Source organism: Brassica napus, chromosome A1 (genome assembly GCF_020379485.1).
Source record: "Brassica napus cultivar Da-Ae chromosome A1, Da-Ae, whole genome shotgun sequence".
In the NCBI taxonomy this organism is placed as follows: domain Eukaryota; kingdom Viridiplantae; phylum Streptophyta; class Magnoliopsida; order Brassicales; family Brassicaceae; genus Brassica; species Brassica napus.
This window is the reverse complement of record NC_063434.1, coordinates 30,858,585-30,885,179: the sequence shown is the minus strand read 5'-3', so window position 1 is coordinate 30,885,179 and position 26,595 is coordinate 30,858,585. Positions and strand designations below refer to the sequence as shown.

The 26,595-nt window shown below is 33.0% G+C and overlaps 4 protein-coding genes and 1 pseudogene across 5 annotated transcripts; 4 read left to right on the top strand and 1 right to left on the bottom strand.

Moving 5' to 3' along the window:
* Window positions 1-132: 132 nt before the first annotated feature.
* LOC106381696 lies at window positions 133-3,043 on the top strand (annotated as a pseudogene).
* Window positions 3,044-8,303: 5,260 nt separating this feature from the next.
* LOC106352389 (protein DMP5-like) lies at window positions 8,304-9,316 on the top strand. Its single transcript, XM_013792028.3, has one exon. It carries the CDS (start codon window positions 8,304-8,306, stop codon window positions 9,177-9,179), a length of 876 nt encoding a protein of 291 aa, XP_013647482.2. The 3' UTR covers window positions 9,180-9,316.
* Window positions 9,317-10,335: 1,019 nt separating this feature from the next.
* On the bottom strand, window positions 10,336-14,172 carry LOC106381675 (protein trichome birefringence-like 20). The gene is made up of 4 exons (XM_013821603.3): window positions 12,782-14,172; window positions 11,507-12,703; window positions 10,811-11,295; window positions 10,336-10,720 (listed from the first exon to the last, which is right to left on the bottom strand). Exons 2-4 carry the CDS (start codon window positions 12,179-12,181, stop codon window positions 10,435-10,437), a joined length of 1,446 nt encoding a protein of 481 aa, XP_013677057.2. The 5' UTR covers window positions 12,182-12,703; window positions 12,782-14,172; the 3' UTR covers window positions 10,336-10,434.
* Window positions 14,173-14,416: 244 nt separating this feature from the next.
* LOC106352145 (S-adenosylmethionine decarboxylase proenzyme 3-like) lies at window positions 14,417-16,961 on the top strand. Of its 2 annotated transcripts, none has more exons than XM_048777287.1 (4): window positions 14,417-14,616; window positions 14,716-14,779; window positions 15,289-15,446; window positions 15,635-16,961. In XM_048777287.1, the coding sequence occupies exons 3-4, from the start codon at window positions 15,306-15,308 to the stop codon at window positions 16,781-16,783; spliced, it is 1,290 nt and encodes a 429-aa protein (XP_048633244.1). In that variant the 5' UTR covers window positions 14,417-14,616; window positions 14,716-14,779; window positions 15,289-15,305; the 3' UTR covers window positions 16,784-16,961. The 2 variants fall into 2 exon arrangements, with proteins under 2 accessions (XP_048633244.1, XP_048633243.1); XM_048777286.1 differs by having other exon boundaries at window positions 14,421-14,616; window positions 15,537-16,961.
* Window positions 16,962-17,484: 523 nt separating this feature from the next.
* Window positions 17,485-18,286, top strand: LOC106352388 (stress-induced protein KIN2-like). The gene is made up of 3 exons (XM_013792024.3): window positions 17,485-17,627; window positions 17,808-17,876; window positions 17,997-18,286. Exons 1-3 carry the CDS (start codon window positions 17,571-17,573, stop codon window positions 18,075-18,077), a joined length of 207 nt encoding a protein of 68 aa, XP_013647478.1. The 5' UTR covers window positions 17,485-17,570; the 3' UTR covers window positions 18,078-18,286.
* Window positions 18,287-26,595: the final 8,309 nt, after the last annotated feature.

Genomic DNA, 26,595 nt, shown 5'->3' with positions numbered 1-26,595 from the left:
AATCTTTAATTTCTTCAAGTCTTTAAAAGTTTTTTTTTTGCTAAAACGTTAATATCATATAAATATGAAAAAATGAACTTACAAAGTTATAATCCTATTGACAACACTTCCAAGGCAAAAAAAAAAAAAAGGAAAAACAAGGAAGTATTACAAGGGAGTATTGGAGTTTCAATCACCATTTCACGTAAAACTGAAGCCGAAAGGACAAGAGGGTGGTGTATTTTCTCTTGTCTCTTCTTCCTAAGAGAATGTTGCGCACCTCTCGATCAATAATCCTAAACACCGTGTTCGGTGGGATAAGAACCTGATTATGGAGGATATTATTTCTCTGCCGCCAAATGTGGTAGACAGTTGATTGGGTAGCTATCTTCTTCAAAATGGAGACATTTCCAGAGGCCGGTTCCTTGATCCATGATAGCAATTTCGTCCAGTTCATGAAGCACACATTAGGGGAAGCGAGTCTTGGCAGCACAAGCCTCCAAATTTCGGAACTATAACCACAGGTAAGAAGAATATGATCTCGTGTTTCAATTCCAAACAAGCAGACAGGGCAGTTGCTGGCATTTGTGACCCCCCATCGTTCCAGTCGGCTTCTCATAGGAATTCTATCTAGTTGTGCAATCCACATATTGAAAGCATGCTTAGGAACACACCCTTAAAACCATATCAACTTCGACCAGTCTTTGGGATTTTCACGTGGCCTGCAGTTTTCCCAAGTTCTTGCTGCAGAGAATTTGTTAAGCTGTGCGCCGTCAACTCTCCAGAAGTATTTGTCTTCACTAGTAGTCTGCATCGGGGGAGCAACCGTAGTAAGGTGGGCGTGGAGCAGGACCTCGTTGTCTGTTCTGGGGTGTGGCAGGTTCCAAGAGTTTCCTGGACAGGCTTCTGCAACAGAGGAGTGCAAAGGTATACGTAGTCTTCTTGGTCCATCATCCCCCAACAATTTTAATAATGAACCAAGAGGAGTCCAGCAATCACTCCAGAAACTGGCTTTTAATCCATTTCCAACTTCACAGGTAATGAATCTTTCAGCTAAGGGGCGCAGCTTGAGGAGAGATTTCCAAACCCATGAGTCGGTGTTTGTAGCCTGAATTGTCCAGAAACTATTGTGCCTCAGATTGTGATATCCATGCCAAGAAGACCACAGTCTTTAAAAGTTAGTCTTCCACTAACCCTTCCTTGGTTATAATTAGCTGTTTCTACGTGTTATATAACATCTATGAAACATCACCTACATCATCCATATTCAATCCAACGAAACCAAAATTATAAGAAATCAAATTTCATAAAATGTCTGGCCTTAAGCTAAGAAACGCGAACGTTCCTGTGCCGGAGCTCGATGATCTTTCCGAGCAGCTTCCATCAGAAACACGACCCGAGATGCTCACAAGACAGACGTCGATGTCTCAACGAGCCATGCCAAGCACACTGACATCAGCAGCAAATCTCTCAAACCTCCTCCCAACGGGAACACTCCTCGCGTTTCAACTCCTAACGCCCGTTTTCACTTCAAACGGCGTTTGTGACCATGCAACGCGTTTGCTTACCGCTGCTCTCCTGTTCCTCTTGGCAGGGCCGGTCTATGGCATAAGCGGGTGAAGCCGTGGCTTAGGGCAAAAAATTTAGAAGGGCATATTTTAGTTGTATATGTTTTTGTTGTCAATTTTTTTTTTAGTTTTTACAAATAATTAAGGTTTGTAAGGTTTTCTTAGCTAAATAGTACTTGTGGGAATAATTAATCAGAATAACATTTGTCGGATCCTTTAGCAATATTTATAAACTTGTATTAACAAATATATTTGTTAATTTCTATTTTAGATTACAACTAAAACCTTAGTTAAAAGTTAGCTACTAAATAGTTTTTCGTGTTGCCTCTTTCTTCAATTCTTAGATCATAATCTTAGTATTGACGAGAGGTACGTGACTAATTTATTAATTTCTAATTTTTTATAAAAAACTAGAAAATTGTGATGAGAGCAGTATCACGTATTGACATTATTAGGAATCGTTACGAGTTTACCCTTCTTTTGTGTTCACCAATCTTAGTGATAGTCAGTTGAAACTGTTATTTTTGAAAAACTTAACTACATAAGTTTACGTAGTGATATGAATGAAAAGATGCAAAAAGATCGATATTTCGTTAATAAGTATTTTCTATTATATTTTTTGTAAAATATTTTAAAAATTATCTTCTTTAAAAAATGTAATTATTATTATTTATTAAATAAAATATCAAAATTATATATATATATATATTCCATATTTTAGTAGTTTAAGAAAACATTAGGATAAAAAAAAGCAAATTAAAAGCAAAAAATTATGAAACAAAAAGGAAAATAAAATAAAAATTTATAATAATGGCATTATGCATAATATTTTCAATTCATTAAGAATACTTTTGTAATTAACTACTTTAAAATTAACATGAGAACTACACGTAAGAAACTGACTTCTCAAATAATATTATAGAGATATAAATGCATAATTTTTTTGAATTGGCTTAGGGCATTATATTATGTTAGACCGGCACTGCCTCTTGGCCACGTCTTGCTTCGTGAGCTCATTCACTGATAGCGTTAAAGCTGAAGACGGAACAATCTACTACGGTTTTGTCACGCACAAAGGTATGTGGGTTGTTGATTACCCTGACCCGTCCGGGTTGGGTCTACCCGATTTATCCAAATACCGGATGCGGTTCGTTGATTGGATCCATGCTACGTTGTCGGTTTGGTGTTTGGAGCGGTTGCGTTGAGAGATAAGTATGTAACGGATTGCTTTTATCCGTCCCCAAAGAAAGAGAGTACCAAACATGTTCTGGACATTGTTCCGGTGGGGATTGGAGTTATATGTAGCTTATTGTTTACGGTTTTCCCTGCGAGATGTCACGGAATTGGATCTTATTACCGGAAATGTTGATCGCCGGTAAATATTTTAGCGGTTTTTTCGTTTTGGAAACGTAAAGAGAACAGTAGCGTTATTCTTTATTAGCTGTTGAACAATTATATAAGTAAGGGGGCTCATATATGTTATAAATGTTTGGAAGATATAGATTACCAAGTATGTCTTTTGTGTCTTTGTGTATCACAATTTTACTTTCCCAAAGTGCATGATGCATGGAATGATAGAACAATTGAAGACTTTTGTATCTTTGTGTTTTTGAAGTTGAAGGTCGGTTGAGAGCCTTTATATATGAGAGATCATCATTGATGTTTACTCTTTGTCGCTACTAAAATCGTTTCTTGTGAAAATGAATAAAAATGTGAGTACATAATGTTTTTTTATTCTTAAACTACATTTTCTTACAAATTCAAGTTTGAAAATATTCTTAGACTTTTTTTATTTGATTTATTGTTTAGATTTTGCTTAAAAAATTTTGATTTTCTTTTGAAAAAGGGATAATGAAGTTTTGGTTTTCTTTTGAAATTCGGATTTGTTTAAATATATGTGATAAATATTTACTTGTGATCCTATTTGATTTTAGTTTCAAGCGGAGAATCAAAAGATTTTTGGAGAATTGCTACAAATGGACGCTGCACTTGTAGCGGAGACTAAATTATATGCCAAGCTGGTAATCAAATATAAGTATATAGATCAATCTATTGGCTAATTAATCAATTAAAAATTACTGAGTTTAGTTATTTTTTTATATTATTTAGATACAAGGTCCTATTGAGTTGATCAGTGTATACTGACACCGACAAACTCTCCAGTGTATATAGATTGATCTATATATCTATTGATAGTTTGCCAATGTGCAGTCTACACTTATCGATTCGTCAGGAACATGTATTTAAGTAATATATCAAAAAATAATTGAACTCAATAATTTTTAACTGATTAATTATCCAATAGATTGATCTATATACTTATATTTAATTACATCTTGGCATATAATTTAGCTTCTTCTACAAGTGCAACGTCCTTTGTAGCAATTCTCCAAAAAATCTTTTGATTATCTGTTTGTAACTAAAATCAAATAGGATCACAAGTAAATATTTATCACATATGTTTAAACAAATATGACATTCAAGTGCAGCGTCCGTTTGTAGCAAATTAGCAATTCTCCAAAAATCTTTTGATTATCTGCTGGTAACTAAAATCAAATATGATCACAATTAAATATTTATCACATATGTTTTAAACAAATCCGACATTCAAAAGAAAACCAAAACTTCCTTATCATTTTCTCAAAAGAAAATCAAAATTTCCTTATGCAAAATCTAAACAATAAATCAAATAAAAAAATTTAAAAATATTTCAAAACTCGAATTTGTAAGAAAATGTAGTTTAAGAATAAAAACATTATGTACTCACTTTTTTATCCTTTTTCGCAAGAAAATATTTTAGTAGCGACAAAGAGTAAACATCAATGATGATCTCTCATATATAAAAGCTCTCAACCGACCTTCAACTTAAAAAACACAAAGACACAAAAGTCTCTCATTGTTCTATCGTTCCATGCATGCACTTTGGGAAAGTAAAGTTGTGATAAATTTTGATTGAATCCCAAAACCAAAGTTAACCTAACGATCAATCTACTATGCGTAATTAATTTCCGTACACAAAATTCAGTTAAAAATGATACATTCTTAAAAGAAATGATAAAAATGATACATATACTAATTTGTGTTAGTATTACTTAGAAAAATGATATGAATTTAACATCATTTAAATAAAAGAAGAAAATCTTGCATCAATAAGAAAATGACACTAACATAATTCAGTTAAAAATAATATTTAGTTTGTGTTGGTTACCATTTCGATATACGGAGGAGGATGATGATCTCGGAGGATTGCGATATCTCCGCATCTCTCGTGCTTCCTATTGCGCTTCATCTTGACCCCCCTTCAACAACAACAAAAAAACGCCTTGTCTTTTGGCAGTTTGGACTCAACAGACCCGCGTTTAAGCTCCCTGGTTGATCTAATTAATCTTCTGCTGGGGCTTTATCTTTTATAAAGCACCTGAATTATATTCACAAATCAACCAAAAGTTACAGTTTCAAAACGGGGGATATGGATCAGTTTAATGCTTTTGACAAGAAAGCAAGCAAACACGCACCTAGGGTGATGAGGGGATCACGCTTTCTGGTGAGCTTACTTCGGTAGTGATGGTTCAGGACATGATCCAATACTTTTGAGCTTATAAAGTGATTGCAACAAGCTACTTCAATTATCTGCAAAAAAACAAGCAAGCATCAAGACACGTTGATAATTTTGATTTTTGACCACTGCTAGTCTGCTACTCTTTCAATAATATTTAACTCTTTATCATAAGTACTAAGTAGATTGCAGTAAAGAAACATTTTGGCTCGTTTAATTTCAAATCATTATTGCTATATTCTTTTAAAGTCTACTACTTAAGTAATTTAATTATCTATTCTATTATAATTAAAATTTCAAATACATACGACGACGACAAACAAATTCAAACCACAAAACTACCTATTAAACGTTGGAACAAAGTCTAACCTCAAGTCCTGAAGCAAGCGGAAGGCAGAAGGGAATAATGTCAGTATCTCCTCTCCTTATTCAAAATCATTCATCAAACAAGCATGACTCATGAATTCATGATCATGTTATGAAAAACAAAACAAGTGTAAGCGATATATAACAACAAAGAAGAGCAGTGTGTTATCAACAATAATGTAATTTGTCATAGCAATACAGAAACAAGAATGCAATGTGATATACTGATATAGAAACCGAGAATAACATTTTTTTATAGCAATACAGAAACAAAAACAGAACAACACTTAAGAAACAACCAAGCCATTTAATACAGAAACAAAAACAGAACAACACTTAAGAAACAACCAAGCCATTTAATACAGAAACAAAAACAGAACAACACTTAAAGAAACAACCAAACCATTTAATACAGAAACAACAACACTTAAGAAACAACCAAGCCATCTAATACAGAAACAAAAACAGAACAACACAATATATCATTACACTGTTAGGAAAAAATTACTTGAATTCTTAAGTGACCCTGAAGTTGCTGCTGTGCTGCTTGGTTATTATGATTGTTTGCAAAGGATATAATTCTAGAGGGAGATTTTGATTTCTAACGGATTTTTTTTTTAATGCTAAAAGCTTCATTGATTAATAACCATGGAAGTATACTTTTTATTTTTTGAACACAACCATGGAAGGATACATTGATTAAGCTTCATTGATTTCTAACTGATCTGTTTACTTTTTTTTCCAATAAAAGGAAATATCCCTAAAATATGAAACGATGTTGTGTTGCTCAAAAAGGAAAACGGTGTCGCTTATCCAAAAAATCTTAAGCGCGCTGCGTTTTGTATGTGTTGACTTTTTTTTTTTAACTCGTTTACTTCGATTGTGGGTAATGTATTTAGGGTCAAAGCCCTGGCTGCTCTATGTCTAGAGGATCTGCGAACTTCAATTTTTCATTAACCAAATAAAGGTATACATGATTTTACACTACATTAATGTTTCAACCACACTTACAATAAAGAGATTAGTATCATCTAGTATCATTACATGGATCCTACACTACCAATCTGAACCTTTGCTGCAATTTAAACTCCAATGAACGCATACTATTCCCACGACCTAGGAATAGCCGGTTATAATATGTGTTGACTTAAAGAAATGAAATTTCATTTACGTGTGGTCTTTTTCAATTCATGCAAGCTAATCCAATATTATATATCATATGCGTAAACTTTAGTTATAATCAGGGCCCTGTTCGTTTGCTCACCCAGGTGATTCATCTGGGTGAAGATGCAAATTGATGTTCGTTTAGTGCATTATAATGCTACATCCAGATGGATCACCCAGCTGAATTTTTAAAAACTCATCTCAAATTCTCACCCAAATGAAGGTGAGTCTTGATGGTGCATCTGGATGCAGATGCATTTAGTTCAGTCCAAAATGACAAATGACAAAAATGACCTTTTAAAATCAAAATATTATTTTCAAACCGTAAATTCAATTTTTTGCATATATTTTTTTCAACTATAACCAAAAAATACATTTTCTCGCAAAAATGGAAAAAACACACTTTTCCGCCAAAACCGCAAGATGCATTTTTCCGCAAAAAACATAAAACACACATGTTTCATTAAAACACATTTTTTCGGCTAAACCAGTAAAACCACATTTTTCGACCAAAACCCAAAAAACGCATATTCCTACCAAAACCGGAAACAACGCATTTTCTCGCCAAAACAAAAAAAAACGCATTTTTTCGCCAAAACCGAAAAACACAATTTTCTCGCCAAAACCGAAAAATGGAATTTTCCTGCCAAAACTGAAAAATGGTATTTTCCCACCAAAACAAGAAAACAGAATTTTCCCACCAAAACCGGAAAAACGCATTTTTCCACCAAAATTGAAAAACACAATTTTCCCGCCAAAACCGAAAAACACAAATTTCCCGCCAAAACCAAAAAACACAATTTTCTCGCCAAAACCAAAAAAAACACAATTTTCCCGCCAAAACCGGAAAACATAATTTTCCCGCCAAAACTGGAAAACGGAATTTTTCTGCCAAAACCAGAAAACTGAATTTTTCCACCAAAACCGGAAAACACATTTTCCCGCCAAAACCGGAAAAATGTATTTTCCCGCCAAAACCGGAAAAATGTATTTTCCCGCCAAACCCAAAAAAAAAACTTATTTTCCCGCCAAAACCGGAAAAACGTATTTTCCCGCCAAAACCGGAAAAGCGCATTTTCCCGCCAAAACCGGAAAAATGTATTTTCTCGCCAAAACCGGAAAAGCGCATTTTCCCGCCAAAACCGGAAAAATGTATTTTCCCGCCAAAACCGGAAAAGCGCATTTTCTCGCCAAAACCGGAAAAATGTATTTTCCCGCCAAAACCGGAAAAATGTATTTTCCCGCCAAAACCGGAAAAATGTATTTTCCCGCCAAAACCGGAAAAATATATTTTCCCGCCAAAACCGCAAAAATAACTTTTCCCGCCAAAATCGTGAAAAAAAACTTTTCCCGTCAAAAACACTTTTTGCGCCAAAACTTCAAAACACACTTTTTCCGTCCAAACCGCAAAAACGTATTTTTCTGCCAAACCTATAAAACATATTTTTCTGCCAAAACCATAAAAATGCACTTTTTCGCGAAAACACACATATTTCCTCAAAAACCGCAAAAATATTTTCGGCCAAAACCGTAAAAATGCTATTTTTCCGTTGAAACGTAAAAAGTTATATTTTAGTCATTTTATTAACAAGTCCACCTGGATGCAGATGGAAGTTAAAAAAATGAAAAGCAAACGAACATAGTTGCATTCAGATGATTCATCTGGATGCATGAACGAAATGATGAAACGAACAACACCCAGATGGAGCATCTGGATGATACATCTAGATGGACCATCTGGATGCATTTTCCAGATGTACAAACGAACAGGGCCTAGCTGTTCTACGTATTGTAACATCTATAAAACATCATCATCATTCCCATCATCCATACTCAAGCCAACGAAACCCCAAAACAAGAAAGAATTCAATTTTATAAAAATGTCTGCCCTTAAGCTAAGAAACGCGAACTTTCCGGCACCGGAGATCGATGACCTTTCCAAGCAGCTGTCGTCGGACAGACAACCCCTGGTACTCAAAAGACAGAGGTCAGTGTCTCAACGAGCCATGTCAAACACGCTGACATCAGCAGCAAATCTCTCAAACCTCCTCCCAACGGGAACACTCCTCGCGTTTCAACTCCTAACTCCCGTTTTTACTTCAAACGGCGTTTGCGACCATGCAACGCGTTTTCTTACCGCTGGTCTCCTCTTCCTCTTAGCCGCATCTTGCTTCATCAGCTCCTTCACCGATAGCGTTAAAGCCGACAACGGAACAGTCTACTACGGTTTTGTCACGTTCAATGGTATGTGGGTCGTTGATTATGCTGACCCGTCCGGGTTGGGTTTACCCGATTTGTCCAAATACCGGATGCGGTTTGTTGATTGGATCCATGCTACGTTGTCGGTTTTGGTGTTTGGAGCGGTTGCGCTGAGAGATAAGTATGTAACGGATTGCTTTTATCCGTCGCCTGAGGAAGAGACTAAACATGTTTTGGACATTGTTCCGGTGGGGATTGGGGTTATATGTAGCTTATTGTTTACGGTGTTTCCGACGAGACGTCTCGGAATTGGGTATCTTGTTACTGGGAATGGTGATCGCAGGTAAACATTATAACGTTTTAAACACATAAAGGCCGGTAGCATTTTCTTGGTGGGTGGACTTTCTTTATTTGTTTAATTTGTTGAATGTTTGTAAATTTGTATTCATACGTTATTCTTTGTTTGTTTCATCTAGCTGTTGAACAATTATATAAAGCAAGCGGGTCATATATCTAATATCTTATAAATTTTGGAAGTTATATATTATAAGTATGTCAGCTACGTCATATAATCAAGTATTTTTATTATATTTAAGATGTATTTAATACACTATACTTAAATATTTGATCAGAAACACGGGAATGCAAGTACGTTTTGCATGTTACTTCTATATCGTTGACTTTACTCTTTTGAGTATATAAGATTATCAAAAGTTTGTAGTTAGATTGTTATTTATATCATGGTCTTTTATTATTTTATGCACAACAAAATGATTAGGCCTTCATTCGCTAAGATCTGAATTTGTTGAAATTTTGTTTCTCACATATCTCAAAAGAGTCATTCTTGGGTTCACTCCCTAGGGTGAACCTATAGGTTCACCAACCAATAAAATTTCATTATTTCAAATTCGATATCTTTTAAAAAAAGAAACAAAATATTCTCAAATTATATTATGTTTTTAAAATAAAAAAAAGATAATAGTTACAGAAAAAAGAATTAAAAAATATATATTTTAATGTTCTCAACAAAACACTAAACCCTAAATCCTAATCCCTAAACCCTATATCCTAAACCCTAAACCCTTGGATAAATCCTAAATCCTTGGGTAAATCCTAAACCCTTGGGTAAACCATAAACCCTTGGATAAATCCTAAACTCTAAATAAAAAACACTAAAACCCTAAACCCTAAACGCTTGAATGTTTTAGTGTATAGTGATTTTGATTTAGAGTTTTGGATTTATCCTAGAGTTTAGGGTTTATCCAAAGGTTTAGGGTTTAGGATTAAGGGTTTAGGGATTATAATTTAGGGTTTAGGGTTTAATGTTATGCTGACGACGTAAAATATTTTTTTTGTAATTATTACTATTTTTTTTTACTTTTAAATTTTAAAAACATAATATAATTTGACAATATTTTGTTTCATTTTTTAAAAGATATCGAATATAAAATAAAACAATCCTATTGGTTGGTGAATCCTAATATAAAATAAAACAATCCTATATAACACACTGTAAGAAGAAACAGTACTATAACTACATATACGAATAACTGCAGATTCTATTACCTTAATTTCACTTTTGAATGGATCTAAAAAAAAATACTAAATCTCTATTTTCAACATCTCGAGTAAAAAATCGTTCCATGAATCAATAGGACCTGGTAAACACCAATGTACACAATCATTGTATAATATAACTTTATCTTCAGGTTTATGTCCAAATCTGCTTGGATGTCCATCTGGTCTTAACAACATCATTTGTGTTACATCTAGTAATCTCAAACTTAATCCATTACTTTTGTTTTTGTCTCTTTTCGCAATGCGAAATTCATCGAGCTGAATGGTGTGTGTCTCCAGATTCATGCCTTCCAACTCTGTCTCATTGCTCCTAATTAAGAAACCCAAATAGCTCATGTAATGAAGAGAACATTCGTATCAAAACAAAATATGAAAGTGATTAACGGCGGTTAAACCATACCTAAAAGGTCGAGTTCTCAGGCAATTACCACCTTTATCCCATTCACCTTTCTCAAAGTGTGAAGGTGCAAATGTTCTTAGAAACACCTCTCCTTTAAAATTCGCTAATCCTATGATTGTTTTAAACGTTGTTCTTAATGCTCTTCTATATGCAAAATGTGCACCGACATTTCTGACCCCGGGAATATAACAATACAAACATCCAATCATTTTTTGTTTGTCATAAAGGAAGAGTGGTCGAAAAAACCATTGCCCGGAGGAGATGATGATGTAATCGAACTCGGCGACTTGGGAAGCCCAAGAAGGGTCCGGTTCATCGAGGTAGAGGTTGTAGAATGAGTTAGGACCAGCTGGACCGTTTTCCTCGGACCGAACCAAATGTGTTGTCCAAAAGGTGGCGATTGTGAAGTTGTACGTTTTGTATTTCCATCTTTGGAAGTTAAAGTCGAAGTCTTGTTGTCGTGAGTCATCCTCGGGTTCTTCCACCTGAAATGTTAAGGTTAATGTTTGCCTTGTCATCAAATTACCTAAATGGTGAGATCGAATCAATAATTTATGCTTGCATGCATCCTCCACGTAACTAGGAAACTTGAACATGTGATGAACTTCATTTTTATTTTTGTTTATAAAATAATACTACAACAAAGCAATTGATTAATAAATATATTGGATATAATAAGCATAAGAATATGGGTACCCTCGAGAGTAGGCAGATCAAAGACTGCACGTGGTTTCTGTTAACGGAGTCACCAACAAACGCCATGTTTTTTCCTCTAACGATCTCAAGAAACTCGTAAGGATCAAACAAAGGGAGATCACACTCTTTCGGTTTCCATCTCCATTTCAAGAAACCTAAATCAGGTCTTCCATATTTCATGCAGTTTTGGTGTTCGTGTATCGCCCAGCATGTCGTGTTTGTGTAGTAGGGAGCTTCAGGGTTTGGAACCCACTCACCGGAGAATAGATCACATCCATTCGCTTTTCTCCTTTTCCGGCGATGCTCCTTTTCTTGATGCTCAACATTTGACGATGATATGGAAATGTTGTTACGCAAAGATGATGGTGGCTTGAGACCATGATATGTATCGTCATAATCGTTATCATCCAACAAATGTTCTGCAGATAATGTCTCATCATGATCCGATGATGATGACGCTATTAGCGGTGATGGACTGGATGAATGGTTATACGTAGAAGAAAGCGATGGCAAAGGTTTCTCCAATGATGATGTTGTTAAACGCTTGTATATCGATGATGGTGATGAATAATAGAGAGGATAACCAAAAAGAAGATAAAGGATTGGAGCTATTGTAAGTAGTATAAGAGGGAAGATCACTAGTCCTATGCGTAGTTTTGTTACAGGAAGTTCCATCTCGTTATTGCCAAAAGCTAAACCATTTTAAGAAAGAGAATAATAAAAAGTGATTAGGAATGAATTATCTATTTTAGTTTCAGGGATATGAGAGATGCCGAAGACTCTGGATTAGCATGAAACAAGGTTAGCTAATAGGTTATTTACTAAAATAAAACAACCATAATCAGTGTTCTACATTATATGTTTGATGCAGTTTTATAGGCTATGTATATATAATGTATGTTAACTAACAAAAAGCTACATTTTTCAAAATTTTCAGATGCAAAGAGACTCGGAATCAGTGGATTTGCTCTCAAACCGGTTTGGTTTAGCTGAGAGTTTGATAACCAAACGGTCCTTGTGAACCATCTTGATCTGGACCGTTCCTCTTCCTCCCAGCCAAAGATGGCATATCCATGCATGGAAACAGCTTGCTAAGCTCATTTCCTAAAGTCTCTGGCCTCACTCCCTTGTCATTGATCCCATACTTCGCCCTCTCTATAGCTTCCATTATATCTTCCCGTGACACCACTTCCCCACCTGAAAAACAATCAGCTCTTTTTAAACCCCGGGCATCAACAAGATTTGATGAAACAAAAAGGCCATTTAAAGACCGACCTCTACGAGCAGCGAGCAATATAGCTTCATTAACAATGTTATGGCCAGATCAGCTCCTACGAATCGAAAATTTGGAGGAGGCAGGCAAACATTAGCTAAAGCGGTTCAAGCTAGAACAATGTTGAGTAGTCTCCACATGGCAAAGCCCTTGTTCTGTTTGAGTTTCTTAGACAAGGTTCTAAGCCTTTGTTCACTTGATGCATTCGTTTATCTGAAAGATGAATTTGTATATATAAATATTTCAGACAAAAAAAAGCGTGTTCAATCGTTAAAAAAAAAAAAAAAAAAGCGTGTTCGAAGTGGGCTTAGCATTGTTGAAGTATTTGCCAAGATGAGTGGTGAGTGAAGTTTTGCTTACGACCTGTAAGTTGACATAGCTTTTTCTTTCTTAAATGTATCCAAATCATAACACTGGAGGTAAAATACCGTTTATAAAACTCATACATGCTCTGAAAATTTTCCCTGAAGATGCAATGAATCCAAGATACCTTGCTTCCATTGGCTTACTCCATTATTAAGGTTTGTCTTTTACTTTCTGGTTTTAATAACTCTTCTTGGGAACTTGTTAACAGATAGTGAATGAATAAGACATGACATGATTTAACTTGATGATGGATGATCGATGTTATCTCACTTCTAGTGAACAATTGATGTTGATGATTATGATTGGTAAATCTCTGAGCTTTCTTTGAGTTAACAAACAATTGTGGCATTAATCCTTAGTTTGTATTCATCATCAGGTATCAAAGCGTTTTGAAGAACTGAAACTGGATTTATGAGAATTGAGAAGACTATTACCAAACCGTAAGAAAAAGAAACGGTTTAATCTTGTAACATATACCATGTGATTTGGGATTCGAATTCTTGTACACATATCATTTTATCTATCTTGTTGGAATATATTCTTCTGTCATCATATTTGACAAGTTGGGTGGGAATATCTTATCAGAAACCCCCTCTGAATCATCCTAGCAACTTCTAGGTAAAAGAAGAAGGTATATGGTTCTGTTTTGTATGAAAATCTCACTATTACAAATGTGAAAGATAAATTATTTTGTTTGGCTGTGGGTAAATAAACTATAGAAAGTGTGTATGTCTGTACAAAATCTAGATACTTTTTCAAAAGACAATTCCACCTTTAGACTAGAATAATTACGTACTTTTCATATCAAAAGTCCAGTGTTGATTATTACAAAATTGTATAATCTTTATGTTTGTAGCTTTGTTGACTAATGGAATCATGAATGAGTCACGAGAGGGTAATGGAGAGCCTTGGCGAATAGAAAATAAAATTCGATTCTTTGGGCCGCGCTACGTGACAGCCCACCTCGAGCTATTCGCCCAGATGATATACGTGTCATTATTTAACTGGTTGGTAGTTATCTAGTAATGTTGTTGCTTGTTATTCTCGGCGGAAAGATAATGTCAAAATATTTGTTTCAAAACAATAAAATAAGTTTCCTAGTGGATACGGAAACAAACAAATAAAATAAAATAAAATAAAATGTATTAATTACTATAAGATTTGTTGCTTTTATTTTAAGCTGTGGTCAGGAATCACGCAACCTATCGTTGAAAAATAGAACAAGAAAATGAACGGCTGAGGAGAGTCCTGAGCTTTCGCCTGTTTAAGGTTAAAGGGTAAAGAAGTAAATAACCGTGGCGCAATTAGGGCTTATAAAAGAAAGTGTTTCAACGTTGGCTTTCTCTTCACGAACGCCCCCTCATCATTACCAAATCATCATCTTCTTCAACCTTCTTTCAAATTAGGGTTTTCTTTCTGAGTTTTCAATTGATCAAAAGTCTCGCTCTTTCTCCCCAATCATCTGGATCTGGTTAGCTTTTTGTTTTTTTTTTCTTTGCGTTACAGATCTATCTGATTATTGTTTTTATCACGAAATTGTTTTCTTAATGAAGAATTCTCGATTTTTCAGGTTTGGTATCTGTTGAAAGAAGGGATTCATAATTCGTGTTCTTGATCTAAAATTCATAAAATATGTAAGTTTTCGATTGATCTTCGCATATAGTATTGGTTTATGTATAAGAGATTGATCATTCTGAGCTATGTTGATATATTCATTGTTAGATAACAAATCGTTACGTTTTAAGGATTGATTAGCCGTAATCTTAGGTTCATATTGTTGTATTGGTATAATGAAACAATTTAATCATGTCTCGTTTGGTAAACCTTTATGCTAGGATGAGTAGTAAACGTTGTCGATTGATCTAACGCATATGCTATTGGTTTTTGTATAACAGATTGATTTTATATCTGAATTGAAATACTTATATTTTGATTAATGTTACATATACATAACTGTTTTTAAGGGTTAACTGTAATCTTAGGCTCACCATAGTTGTAGATCTGCTGCAACAATTTGATCATATGTCTCATCTAAGAATGAGTATTGAACGTTTTTTTAGATATGTTATTGAAATTTTGAAACTTTGAACATTGATGAGTATCTGTTCACCTTTACCTAACCATATGGTTTTGTTGATTACAGAACGCGTGAATGAGCTTATGATGGAATCTAAAGGTGGTAAAAAGAAGTCTAGCAGTAGTAGTAGTTCCTTGTTTTACGAAGCTCCCCTCGGTTACAGCATTGAAGACGTTCGACCCAACGGTGGAATCAAGAAATTCAAATCTTCTGTCTACTCCAACGTAAAGCTTCTTCCCCATCATTTTATTACCCTCTTCAATCATGACAGTATCAAGTTTCTTAACAATGTTATTGTTTTACTTTCTTTGCAGTGCGCTAAGAGGCCATCCTGAGTTGTAGCGTGCACCGAGTCTCCAACTATAGTTATAGTTTTCTTTAGTTTCCAGTTTATAATTTACTTTCTTCAAAGCTCCGTTTCTGCTTGGTTCCCCAATCCAATCGTTCTCTCCTCTTACTACAAGGCGACATGGCTTTGTCTGCAATCGGTTTCGAAGGCTACGAGAAGAGGCTCGAGGTCTCTTTCTTCGAGCCAAGCATCTTCCAAGACTCCAAGGGCCTGGGTCTCCGTGCTCTGACCAGGTCCCAGCTTGACGAAATACTCACTCCTGCTGCATGTGAGATCGTGTCCTCTCTCTCCAACGATCACTTGGACTCTTACGTCCTCTCTGAGTCCAGCTTCTTTGTCTACCCTTACAAAGTCATCATCAAGACTTGTGGCACCACCAAGCTCCTCCTCTCCATCCCGCCTCTTCTTAAGCTGGCCGGTGAGCTCTCTCTGAGTGTCGAGTCCGTCAAGTACACTCGCGGCTCCTTCCTCTGCCCTGGCGGCCAGCCTTTTCCTCACCGGAGCTTCTCTGAGGAAGTCTCTGTTCTTGATGGTCACTTTACTAAGCTGGGTTTGAACAGCGTTGCCTACTTGATGGGTAATGATGATGAGACTAAGAAATGGCATGTCTATGCTGCCTCCTCTGCCCAGTCCTCCAGCAACAACAATGTCTACACGCTCGAGATGTGCATGACTGGTCTAGACAGGGAGAAAGCCTCTGTCTTCTACAAGAATGGCGAGACTGGTTCAATGACCGACAACTCCGGAATCAGAAAGATCCTTCCTCAGTCCCAGATCTGCGACTTTGAGTTCGAGCCCTGCGGCTACTCTATGAACTCCATCGAAGGAGATGCAATCTCCACTATCCATGTGACCCCTGAGGATGGGTTTAGCTACGCGAGCTTCGAAGCTGTGGGTTATGACTTCAACACTATTGACCTGAGCCAGCTGGTGACAAGGGTTCTGTCTTGCTTTGAGCCCAAACAATTCTCTGTGGCTGTGCACTCGAGCGTTGGAGTGAACGCATACAAGCCAGAGATAAGTGTAGACTTGGAAGATTACGGGTGCAGAGAGAGGACATTCGAGTCTCTGGGAGAAGAGAGCGGAACGGTGATGTATCAGACGTTTGAGAAGCTAGGCAAGTACTGTGGGTCGCCTAGATCTACATTGAAGTGTGAGTGGAGCAGCAACAATAGCTGCAGCAGCGAGGACGAGAAGGACGAGGGAATCTAGCAGAACTATTTTTGCTTTTTTTTTTTTAATATTAATAATGAATAATTGACTTGTGAAGTTGAGTTACTCTTCTTCTTAAGCATTTGTGTTGTTGTGTCTTTTTTACTTTATATGAATTCTGGTTTTAATATATGTAAGACAATTATATTTGCTATTATGATCTATGGGTTTTTATACTCTCTCTCTCTTTCTCTGTTATCGTGCGCACTGTAAGATATTGATCTCTAAGTTTAGAACATAACAGGTTGCACTTGCACATACAAATACAACCACTAACAAGTTTTGTTCCACTCAGTGTATCTCCAACAAACATGCTTTAAGCTCTCCGGCCTTAGACACTTGTTTTCCCTCTCAATGGTCTCTTTTAGAAGGGCATTATTTGGATCCTTACGCTTAAGAAACCTTTACGAGCTTTTGATACAAGAGAGGAACTCCCCAACAAGGCGGCCATACTGCTCTATGAGAAGCTGGTTGAGATGAGAGATGGTGTTGTACCGGATGTGTGATTTTCCTAGAAAGAATAATCACTTGGCTAGTTTTCCGGATCTGGGATCGACAAACACAAGTACTTAACGAGTCTTTTATGTCCTGGTCAAACGGTTAAATGCGCCACGTACCGACGGACGCAACATTCTCGGACCAATCGTCGTGTCCTCAACACGTGGAGACACACCCAATCACGTCCCTTTGGGTTATAAATAGCAACCAAACACTCCCAACATTTTTACATCATCAGACACAAAGCAATCAATTAAAGCATCAGATTAAGTTCTAAGCAAGAAAGAAAATGTCAGACAAGCAAAACCTAAGCTACCAAGCCGGCCAAGCCACTGGCCAGACTAAGGTTAACTCTTGCAGTCAAAAGTCATTGATTGTTTGTTATACATGTTGATATACATACCTATGAGAGACTTCTATATATATATGTAAATCCATTGTTTTCTTTTCACTAAACGGGGTTGTTAAATTTATTTTAGATTTGGCAAAATGTATCTTATGAACATGTTCAAATGTGTCAACGCAGGAGAAGGCAAGTGGTTTGATGGATAAGGCCAAAGATGCTGCTGCTTCAGCTCAAGACTCCATGCAACATGTTAGTTTTCTCAGTCTCTCGTGTATTTTATAAGAAAACCATATTGAAATTAGACCAAAAACACACGTACATTACAGAAGAAAACTTATACGGTCTTTTAACGGTAAACGTGAATTGTAGGCTGGACAACAGATGAAGCAGAAGGCACAAGGAGCTGCAGATGTGGTCAAGGACAAAACTGGCCTGAACAAGAACACCTGAACAACTTTCATTTTGACTTTCTATTATAATCCTCTCTTTGAGTTATTTAATAAATTTGGAAAGGTTTTAATTCTCGTTTCTGCTGCTTCTGATGTTTATGTAACCAGATAATTTCCAGCAATATTGCAGGATACTATCATTTGAAAAGTAGATTTATTCATTACATGTTATGTAATAATAGTTTTTATAATTTTAAAAACATTATTTCATATGTCTTGCGGTAATTAACTTTTGTATAAATTTTAAATTTATAATAGTTTTGATAAATTAAATTTGTTGAAGGTGCCAGTGTATTAATTCTTAAATTAAAAAAATAAAATGTCATTCTAGAAAGGTGAAGATACTTGATTTAAATTTGTTAAAAATAATGTCAACAGTAATTTGTTTTGATGAAAATAAGTTAATAAAATATCTATTATGAAAACTATCACACATTAATAAAATATCTATTATGAAAACTATTTATGCATTTAGAAAATAATAACAAATTTAATTATCTATTATATTATAATATAGTCATTATTTTTATCTACCTTGTCTTAGTAAGACCATTTCATTAGTTAATCCATATGGTTTATATGGTTATTTATATTAATCATATAAATCTATAATATTTTTAAAAAAATCTTAATAATTCACAAGAATATTAATAATAATCTAACAATAAAATTAAATTATAGTTTTAGTCATAACAAAATCTATTGAGAAAAAATCTAACTAAAAATTCACAAATTTTAATAAAATACTGCATTAATTAGTTTCATAATTGGTGATATAAATTATTACTCCCTCCGTTTCATATTAAGTGTCGTTGTAGGGAATTTTTTCGTTATAAAATAAGTGTCGTTTTCAATTTTCAATGCAAAATTTATTAATTTTATTTAACAATTTATTATTCCATTGGTTGAAATATGGTTAGGTGTATATATAATTGTGTTTTTATATAGGAAATATACAAAATTAATTGTTTCCTTAATCTGTGTGCACAAACCCTAAGTGACACTTAAAATGAAACAGATGGAGTATAAAATAACGTGAAAGAACAGAATAACATAATACTAACAATGTGAAGTCATGAAAATCACTATTTTCTTGAAAAACGAATACAGCAAAGGCTCCAAACTTTTAGTGTTGTTTTAAAACTTCTAACCATATTCTACATTTGTATTAATGTATGATAAACTTTTTTTTCATGGTAAATGAGCATCTTTCAATTGTTTTTATCAATTAATTTAGAAAAACTTCATAATATTCCATAAATCGATGGAATAACCCCTATAAAATCACTATTTTCTTGAAAAACGGAGACAACCAAAGGCTCCAAACCTCTTTGAAAATCATCATATGTTCGTGCAAGATGCAACTAGTAATTAAAACAATATTGTAGTATTTTTTGAAATTTTCTCAAAATCTAGGTGTTCCCTACGAAAATATTGAGTTTTTGGTAAATACTTTATATATACTGAAGCCTATAATCTTTAGTGTTGTTTTAAAATTTCTAACCATATTCTACATTTGTATTAATGTATGTTAAACTCTTTTTCATGGTAAATGAGCATCCTTCAATTGTTTTTATTAATTAATTTAGTAAAACTTCATAATACTCCCTAAATCGATGGAATAACCACTATAAAATCACTATTTTCTTGAAAAACGGAGACAACTAAGGATTCAAACCTCTTTGAACATCATCGTATGTTAGTAGGATGCAACTACGCATTAAAACAATATTTTCGTATTTTTTTAAATTTACTCAAAATTTATGTGTTAACAACCCCTACGAAAATATTGAGTTTTTGGTAAATACTTTATATACTGAAGCCTATAATCTTTAGTGTTGTTTTAAAATTTCTACCATATTCTACATTTGTATTAATGTATGCTAAACTTTTTTTCATGGTAAATGAGGATCGTTAAATTGTTTTTATACATTAATTTAATAAAACATCATATACTCCCAAAAATTAGTGGACTAACCATTATAAAATCGCTATTCTCTTGAAAAATAGAGACAACAAAGGCTCCATACCTCTTTGAACATCATCATATGTTAGTGCATAATGCAACTATGCACTAAAACAATATTGTCATATTTTTTGAAATTTACTCAAAATCCTTGTGCAACCCCTACGAAAATATTGAGTTTTTGGTAAATGACTTATATACCGAAGCCTATAATCTTAGTGTTGTTTTAAAATTTCTAACCACATTCTACATTTGCATTAATGTATTTTAAGATTTTTTTCATGGTAAATGGGAATCGTTATAACTTTTTTATCAATTAACTTTTTAGAACTTCATAATACTCCCTAAATCGATGGAATAACCACTATAAAATCATTATTTTCTAGAAAAGCGGAGACGAGAAAGGCTCCAAACCTCTTTGAACATCATCATATGTTAGTGCAGGATCCAACTATGCATTAAAACAATATTGTCGTATTTTTTGAAATTTTTTCAAAATCTATGTGAACCCCTACGAAAATATTGAGTTTTTGGTAAGTAATTTATATATTGAAGCCTCTAATCTTTAGTGTTGCTTTAAAATTTCTAACCACATTCTACATTTGTATTAATGTATTTTAAGTTCTTTTTCATGGCATATGGGAATCAATAACTTTTTTATCAATTAATTTACTAAAACATCATAATACTCTCTAAATCGATGGAATAACCACTATAAAATTATTATTTTCTTGATAAACGGAGACGACAAAGACTCCAAACCTCTTTGAACATCATCATGTGTTAGTGCCTGATGCAACTAGCCATTAAAAAAATATTGTCATATCTTTTGAAATTTTCTCAAAATCTATGGGCTAACCCCTACAAAAATATTGAGTTTTTGGTAAATTCTTTATATAATGAAGCTCATAATCTTTAGTGATGTTTTAAAATTTCTCACATATTCTACAATTGTATTAATGTATGCTAAACTTTTTTCACGGTAAATGAGCATCGTTCAATTGTTTTTATCAATTAATTTAATAAAACTTCATAACACTCCCTAAATCGATGGAATAACCACTATAAAATTATTATTTTCTTGATAAACGGAGACGACAAAGGCTCCAAACCTTTTTGAACATCATCATATGTTAGTGAAGGATGCAACCAAGCATTAAAACAATATTGTCATATTTTTTGAAATTTTCTCAAAATCTATGGGCTAACCCCCTACAAAAATATCGAGTTTTTGGTAAATTCGTTATATAATGAAGCCATAATCTTTAGTGTTGTTTTAAAATTTCTACTATATTCTACATTCGTATTAATGTATGCTAAACTCTTTTTCATGGTAAATGAGCATCGTTCAATTGTTTTTATCAATTAATTTAGTATAACTTCACAACACTCCCTAAATCGATGGAATAACCACTATAAAATTATTATTTTCTTGATAAACGGAGACGACAAAGACTCCAAACCTCTTTGAACATCATCATATGTTAGTGAAGGATGCAACCAAACATTAAAACAATATTGTCATATTTTTTGAAATTTTCTCAAAATCTATGGGCTAAACCCCCTACAAAAATATTGATGTTTTGGTAAATTCGTTATATAATGAAGCCCATAATCTTTAGTGCTGTTTTATAATTTCTACCATATTCTATATTTGTATTAATGTATGCTAAACTCTTTTTAATGGTAAATGAGCATCGTTCAATTATTTTTATCAATTAATTTAGTAAAACTTCATAATACTCCCTAAATCGATGGAATAACCACTATAAAATTATTATTTTCTTGATAAACGGAGACGACAAAGACTCCAAACCTCTTTGAACATCATCATATGTTAGTGAAGGATGCCACTAGGTATTAAAACAATATTTTCATATTTTTTGAAATTTTCTCAAAATCTATGGGCTAACCCCTACAAAAATATTGAGTTTTTGGTAAATTCTTTATATACTGAAGCTCATAATCTTTAGTGATGTTTTAAAATTTCTACCATATTATACACTTGTATTAATGTATGCTAAACTTTTTTCATGGTAAATGAGCATCGTTCAATTGTTTTTATCAATTAATTTAGTAAAATTTTATAACACTCCCTAAATCGATGGAATAACCACTATAAAATTATTATTTTCTTGATAAACGGAGACAACAAAGGCTCCAAACCTCTTTGAACATCATCATATGTTAGTGCAGGATGCAACTAGGCATTAAAAAAATATTATCATATTTTTTGAAATTTTCTCAAAATCTATGGGATAACCCCTTCAAAAATATTGAGTTTTTGGTAAATACTTTATATACTAAAGCCTATAATCTTTAGTGTTGTTTTAAAATTTCTAACCATATTCTAAATTTGTCTTAATGTATACTAAACTCATTTTCATGGTAAATGAGCATCGTTCAATTGTTTTTATCAATTAATTTAGTAAAACGTCATAATACTCCTTAAATCGATGGAATAACCACTATAAAATTATTATTTTCTTGATAAACGGAGACGACAAAGGCTCCAAACCTCTTTGAAAATCATCATATGTTAGTGAAGGATGCAACTAAGCATTAAAACAATATTGTCATATTTTTTGAAATTTTTCAAAATCTATGGGCTAACCCCTACAAAAGTATTGAGTTTTTGGTAAATTCTTTATATACTGAAGCCCATAATCTTTAGTGATGTTTTAAAATTTGTACCATATTCTAAATTTCTATTAATGTATGCTAAACTATTTTTCATTGTAAATGAGCATCGTTCAATTGTTTTTATCAATTAATTTAGTAAAACTTCATAACACTCCCTAAATTGATGGATAACCACTATAAAATTATTATTTTCTTGATAAATGGAGACGACAAAGGCTCCAAACCTTTTTGAACATCATCATATGTTAGTGAAGGATGCAACCAAGCATTAAAACAATATTGTCATATTTTTTGAAATTTTCTCAAAATCTATGGGCTAACCCCCTACAAAAATATCGAGTTTTTGGTAAATTCGTTATATAATGAAGCCATAATCTTTAGTGTTGTTTTAAAATTTCTACTATATTCTACATTCGTATTAATGTATGCTAAACTCTTTTTCATGGTAAATGAGCATCGTTCAATTGTTTTTATCAATTAATTTAGTATAACTTCATAACACTCCCTAAATCGATGGAATAACCACTATAAAATTATTATTTTCTTGATAAACGGAGACGACAAAGACTCCAAAGATCTTTGAACATCATCATATGTTAGTGAAGGATGCAACCAAGCATTAAAACAATATTGTCATATTTTTTGAAATTTTCTTATAATCTATGGGCTAACCCCTACAAAAATATTGAGTTTTTGGTAAATTCTTTATATACTGAAGCCCATAATCTTTAGTGATGTTTTAAAATTTCTACCATATTCTAAATTTGTATTAATGTATGCTAAATTCTTTTTCATGGTAAATGAGCATCGTTCAATTATTTTTATCAATTAATTTAGTAAAACTTCATAACACTCCCTAAATCGATGGAATAACCACTATAAAATTATTATTTTCTTGATAAACGGAGACGACAAAGACTCCAAACCTCTTTGAACATCATCATATGTTAGTGCAGGATGCAACTAGGCATTAAAACAATATTGTCATATTTTTTGAAATTTTCTCAAAATCTATAGGCTAACCCCTACAAAAATATTGAGTTTTTGGTAATTTTTTTATATACTGAAGCCCATAATCTTTAGTGATGTTTTAAAATTTCTATCATATTCTACATTTGTATTAATGTATGCTAAACTCTTTTTCATGGTACATGAGCATCGTTCAATTGTTTTTATCAATTAATTTAGTAAAACTTCATAACACTCCCTAAATCGATGGAATAACCACTATAAAATTATTATTTTCTTGATAAACGGAGACGACAAAGGCTCCAAACCTCTCTGAATATCATCATATGTTAGTGCAAGATGCAATTAGGCATTAAAAAAATATTATCATATTTTTTGAAATTTTCTCAAAATCTATGGGCTAACCCCTACAAAAATATTGAGTTTTTGGTAAATACTTTATATACTAAAGCCAATAATCTTTAGTGTTGTTTTAAAATTTCTAACCATATTCTAAATTTGTATTAATGTATACTAAACTCATTTTCATGGTAAATGAGCATCGTTCAATTGTTTTTATCAATTAATTTAGTATAACTTCATATTACTCCCTAAATCGATGGAATAACCACTATAAAATTATTATTTTCTTGATAAACGGAGACGACAAAGACTCCAAACCTCTTTGAACATCATCATATGTTAGTGAAGGATGAAACTAGGCATTAAAACAATATTGTCATATTTTTTGAAATTTTCTCAAAATCTATGGGCTAACCCTACAAAAATATAGAGTTTTTGGTAAATTCTTTATATAATGAAGCCATAATCTTTAGTGTTGTTTTAAAATTTCTACCATATTCTACATTTGTATTAATGTATGCTAAACTTTTTTCATGGTAAATGAGCATCGTTCAATTGTTTTTATCAATTAATTTAGTAAAACTTCATAACACTCCCTAAATCGATGGAATAACCACTATAAAATTATTACTTTCTTGATAAACGGAGACGAAAAAGACTCCAAACCTCTTTGAACATCATCATATGTTAGTGAAGGATGCAGCCAAGCATTAAAACAATATTGTCATATTTTTTGAAATTTTCTCAAAATCTATGGGCTAACCCCTACAAAAATATTGAGTTTTTGGTAAATTCGTTATATAATGAAGCCATAATCTTTAGTGTTGTTTTAAAATTTCTACCATATTCTACATTTGTATTAATGTATGCTAAACTCTTTTTCATGGTAAATGAGCATCGTTCAATTGTTTTTATCAATTAATTTAGTAAAACTTCATAACACTCCCTAAATCGATGGAATAACCACTATAAAATTATTATTTTCTTGATAAACGGAGACGACAAAGGCTCCAAACCTCTTTGAACATCATCATATGTTAGTGCAAGATGCAACTAGGCATTAAAAAAAATATTATCATATTTTTTGAAATTTTCTCAAAATCTATGGGCCCCTACAAAAATATTGAGTTTTTGGTAAATACTTTATATACTAAAGCCTATAATCTTTAGTGTTGTTTTAAAATTCCTAACCATATTCTAAATTTGTATTAATGTATACTAAACTCGTTTTCATGGCAAATATTATCATGATTTTATCAATTAATTTAGTAAAACGTCATAATACTCCCTAAATCGATGGAATAACCACTATAAAATTATTATTTTCTTGATAAACGGAGACGACAAAGACTCCAAACCTCTTTGAACATCATCATATGTTAGTGAAGGATGCAACTAGGCATTAAAACAATATTGTCATATTTTTTGAAATTTTCTCAAAATCTATGGGCTAAACCTACAAAAATATAGAGTTTTTGGTATATTCTTTATATACTGAAGCCCATAACCTTTAGTGTTGTTTTAAAATTTCTACCATATTCTACATTTGTATTAATGTATGCTAAACTATTTTTCATAGTAAATGAGCATCGTTCAATTGTTTTTATCAATTAATTTAGTAAAACTTCATAACACTCCCTAAATCGATGAAATAACCACTATAAAATTATTATTTTCTTGATAAACGGAGACGACAAAGGCTCCAAACCTCTTTGAACATCATCATATGTTAGTGAAGGATGCAACTAGGCATTAAAATAATATTGTCATATTTTTTGAAATTTTCTCAAAATCTATGGGCTAACCCCTACAAAAATGTTAAGTTTTTGGTAAATTCTTTATATAATGAAGCCATAATCTTTAGTGTTGTTTTAAAATTTCTACCATATTCTACATTTGTATTAATGTATGCTAAACTTTTTTCATGGTAAATGAGCATCGTTCAATTGTTTTTATCAATTAATTTAGTAAAACTTCATAACACTCCCTAAATCGATGGAATAACCACTATAAAATTATTACTTTCTTGATAAACGGAGACGAAAAACGATGACAAAGGCTCCAAACCTCTTTGAACATCATCATATGTTAGTGAAGGATGCAACTAGGCATTAAAACAATATTGTCATATTTTTTGAAATTTTCTCAAAATCTATGGGCTAACCCCTACAAAAATATTGAGTTTTTGGTAAATTCTTTATATACTGAAGCCCATAATCTTTAGTGTTGTTTTAAAATTTCTACCATATTCTACATTTGTATTAATGTATGCTAAACTCTTTTTCATGGTAAATGAGCATCGTTCAATTGTTTTTATCAATTAATTTAGTAAAACTTCATAATACTCCCTAAATCGATGGAATAACCACTATAAAATTATTATTTTCTTGATAAACGGAGACGACAAAGACTCCAAACCTCTTTGAACATCATCATATGTTAGTGAAGGATGCAACTAGGCATTAAAACAATATTGTCATATTTTTTGAAATTTTCTCAAAATCTATGGGCTAACCCCTACAAAAATATTGAGTTTTTGGTAAATTCTTTATATACTGAAGCCCATAATCTTTAGTGATGTTTTAAAATTTCTACCATA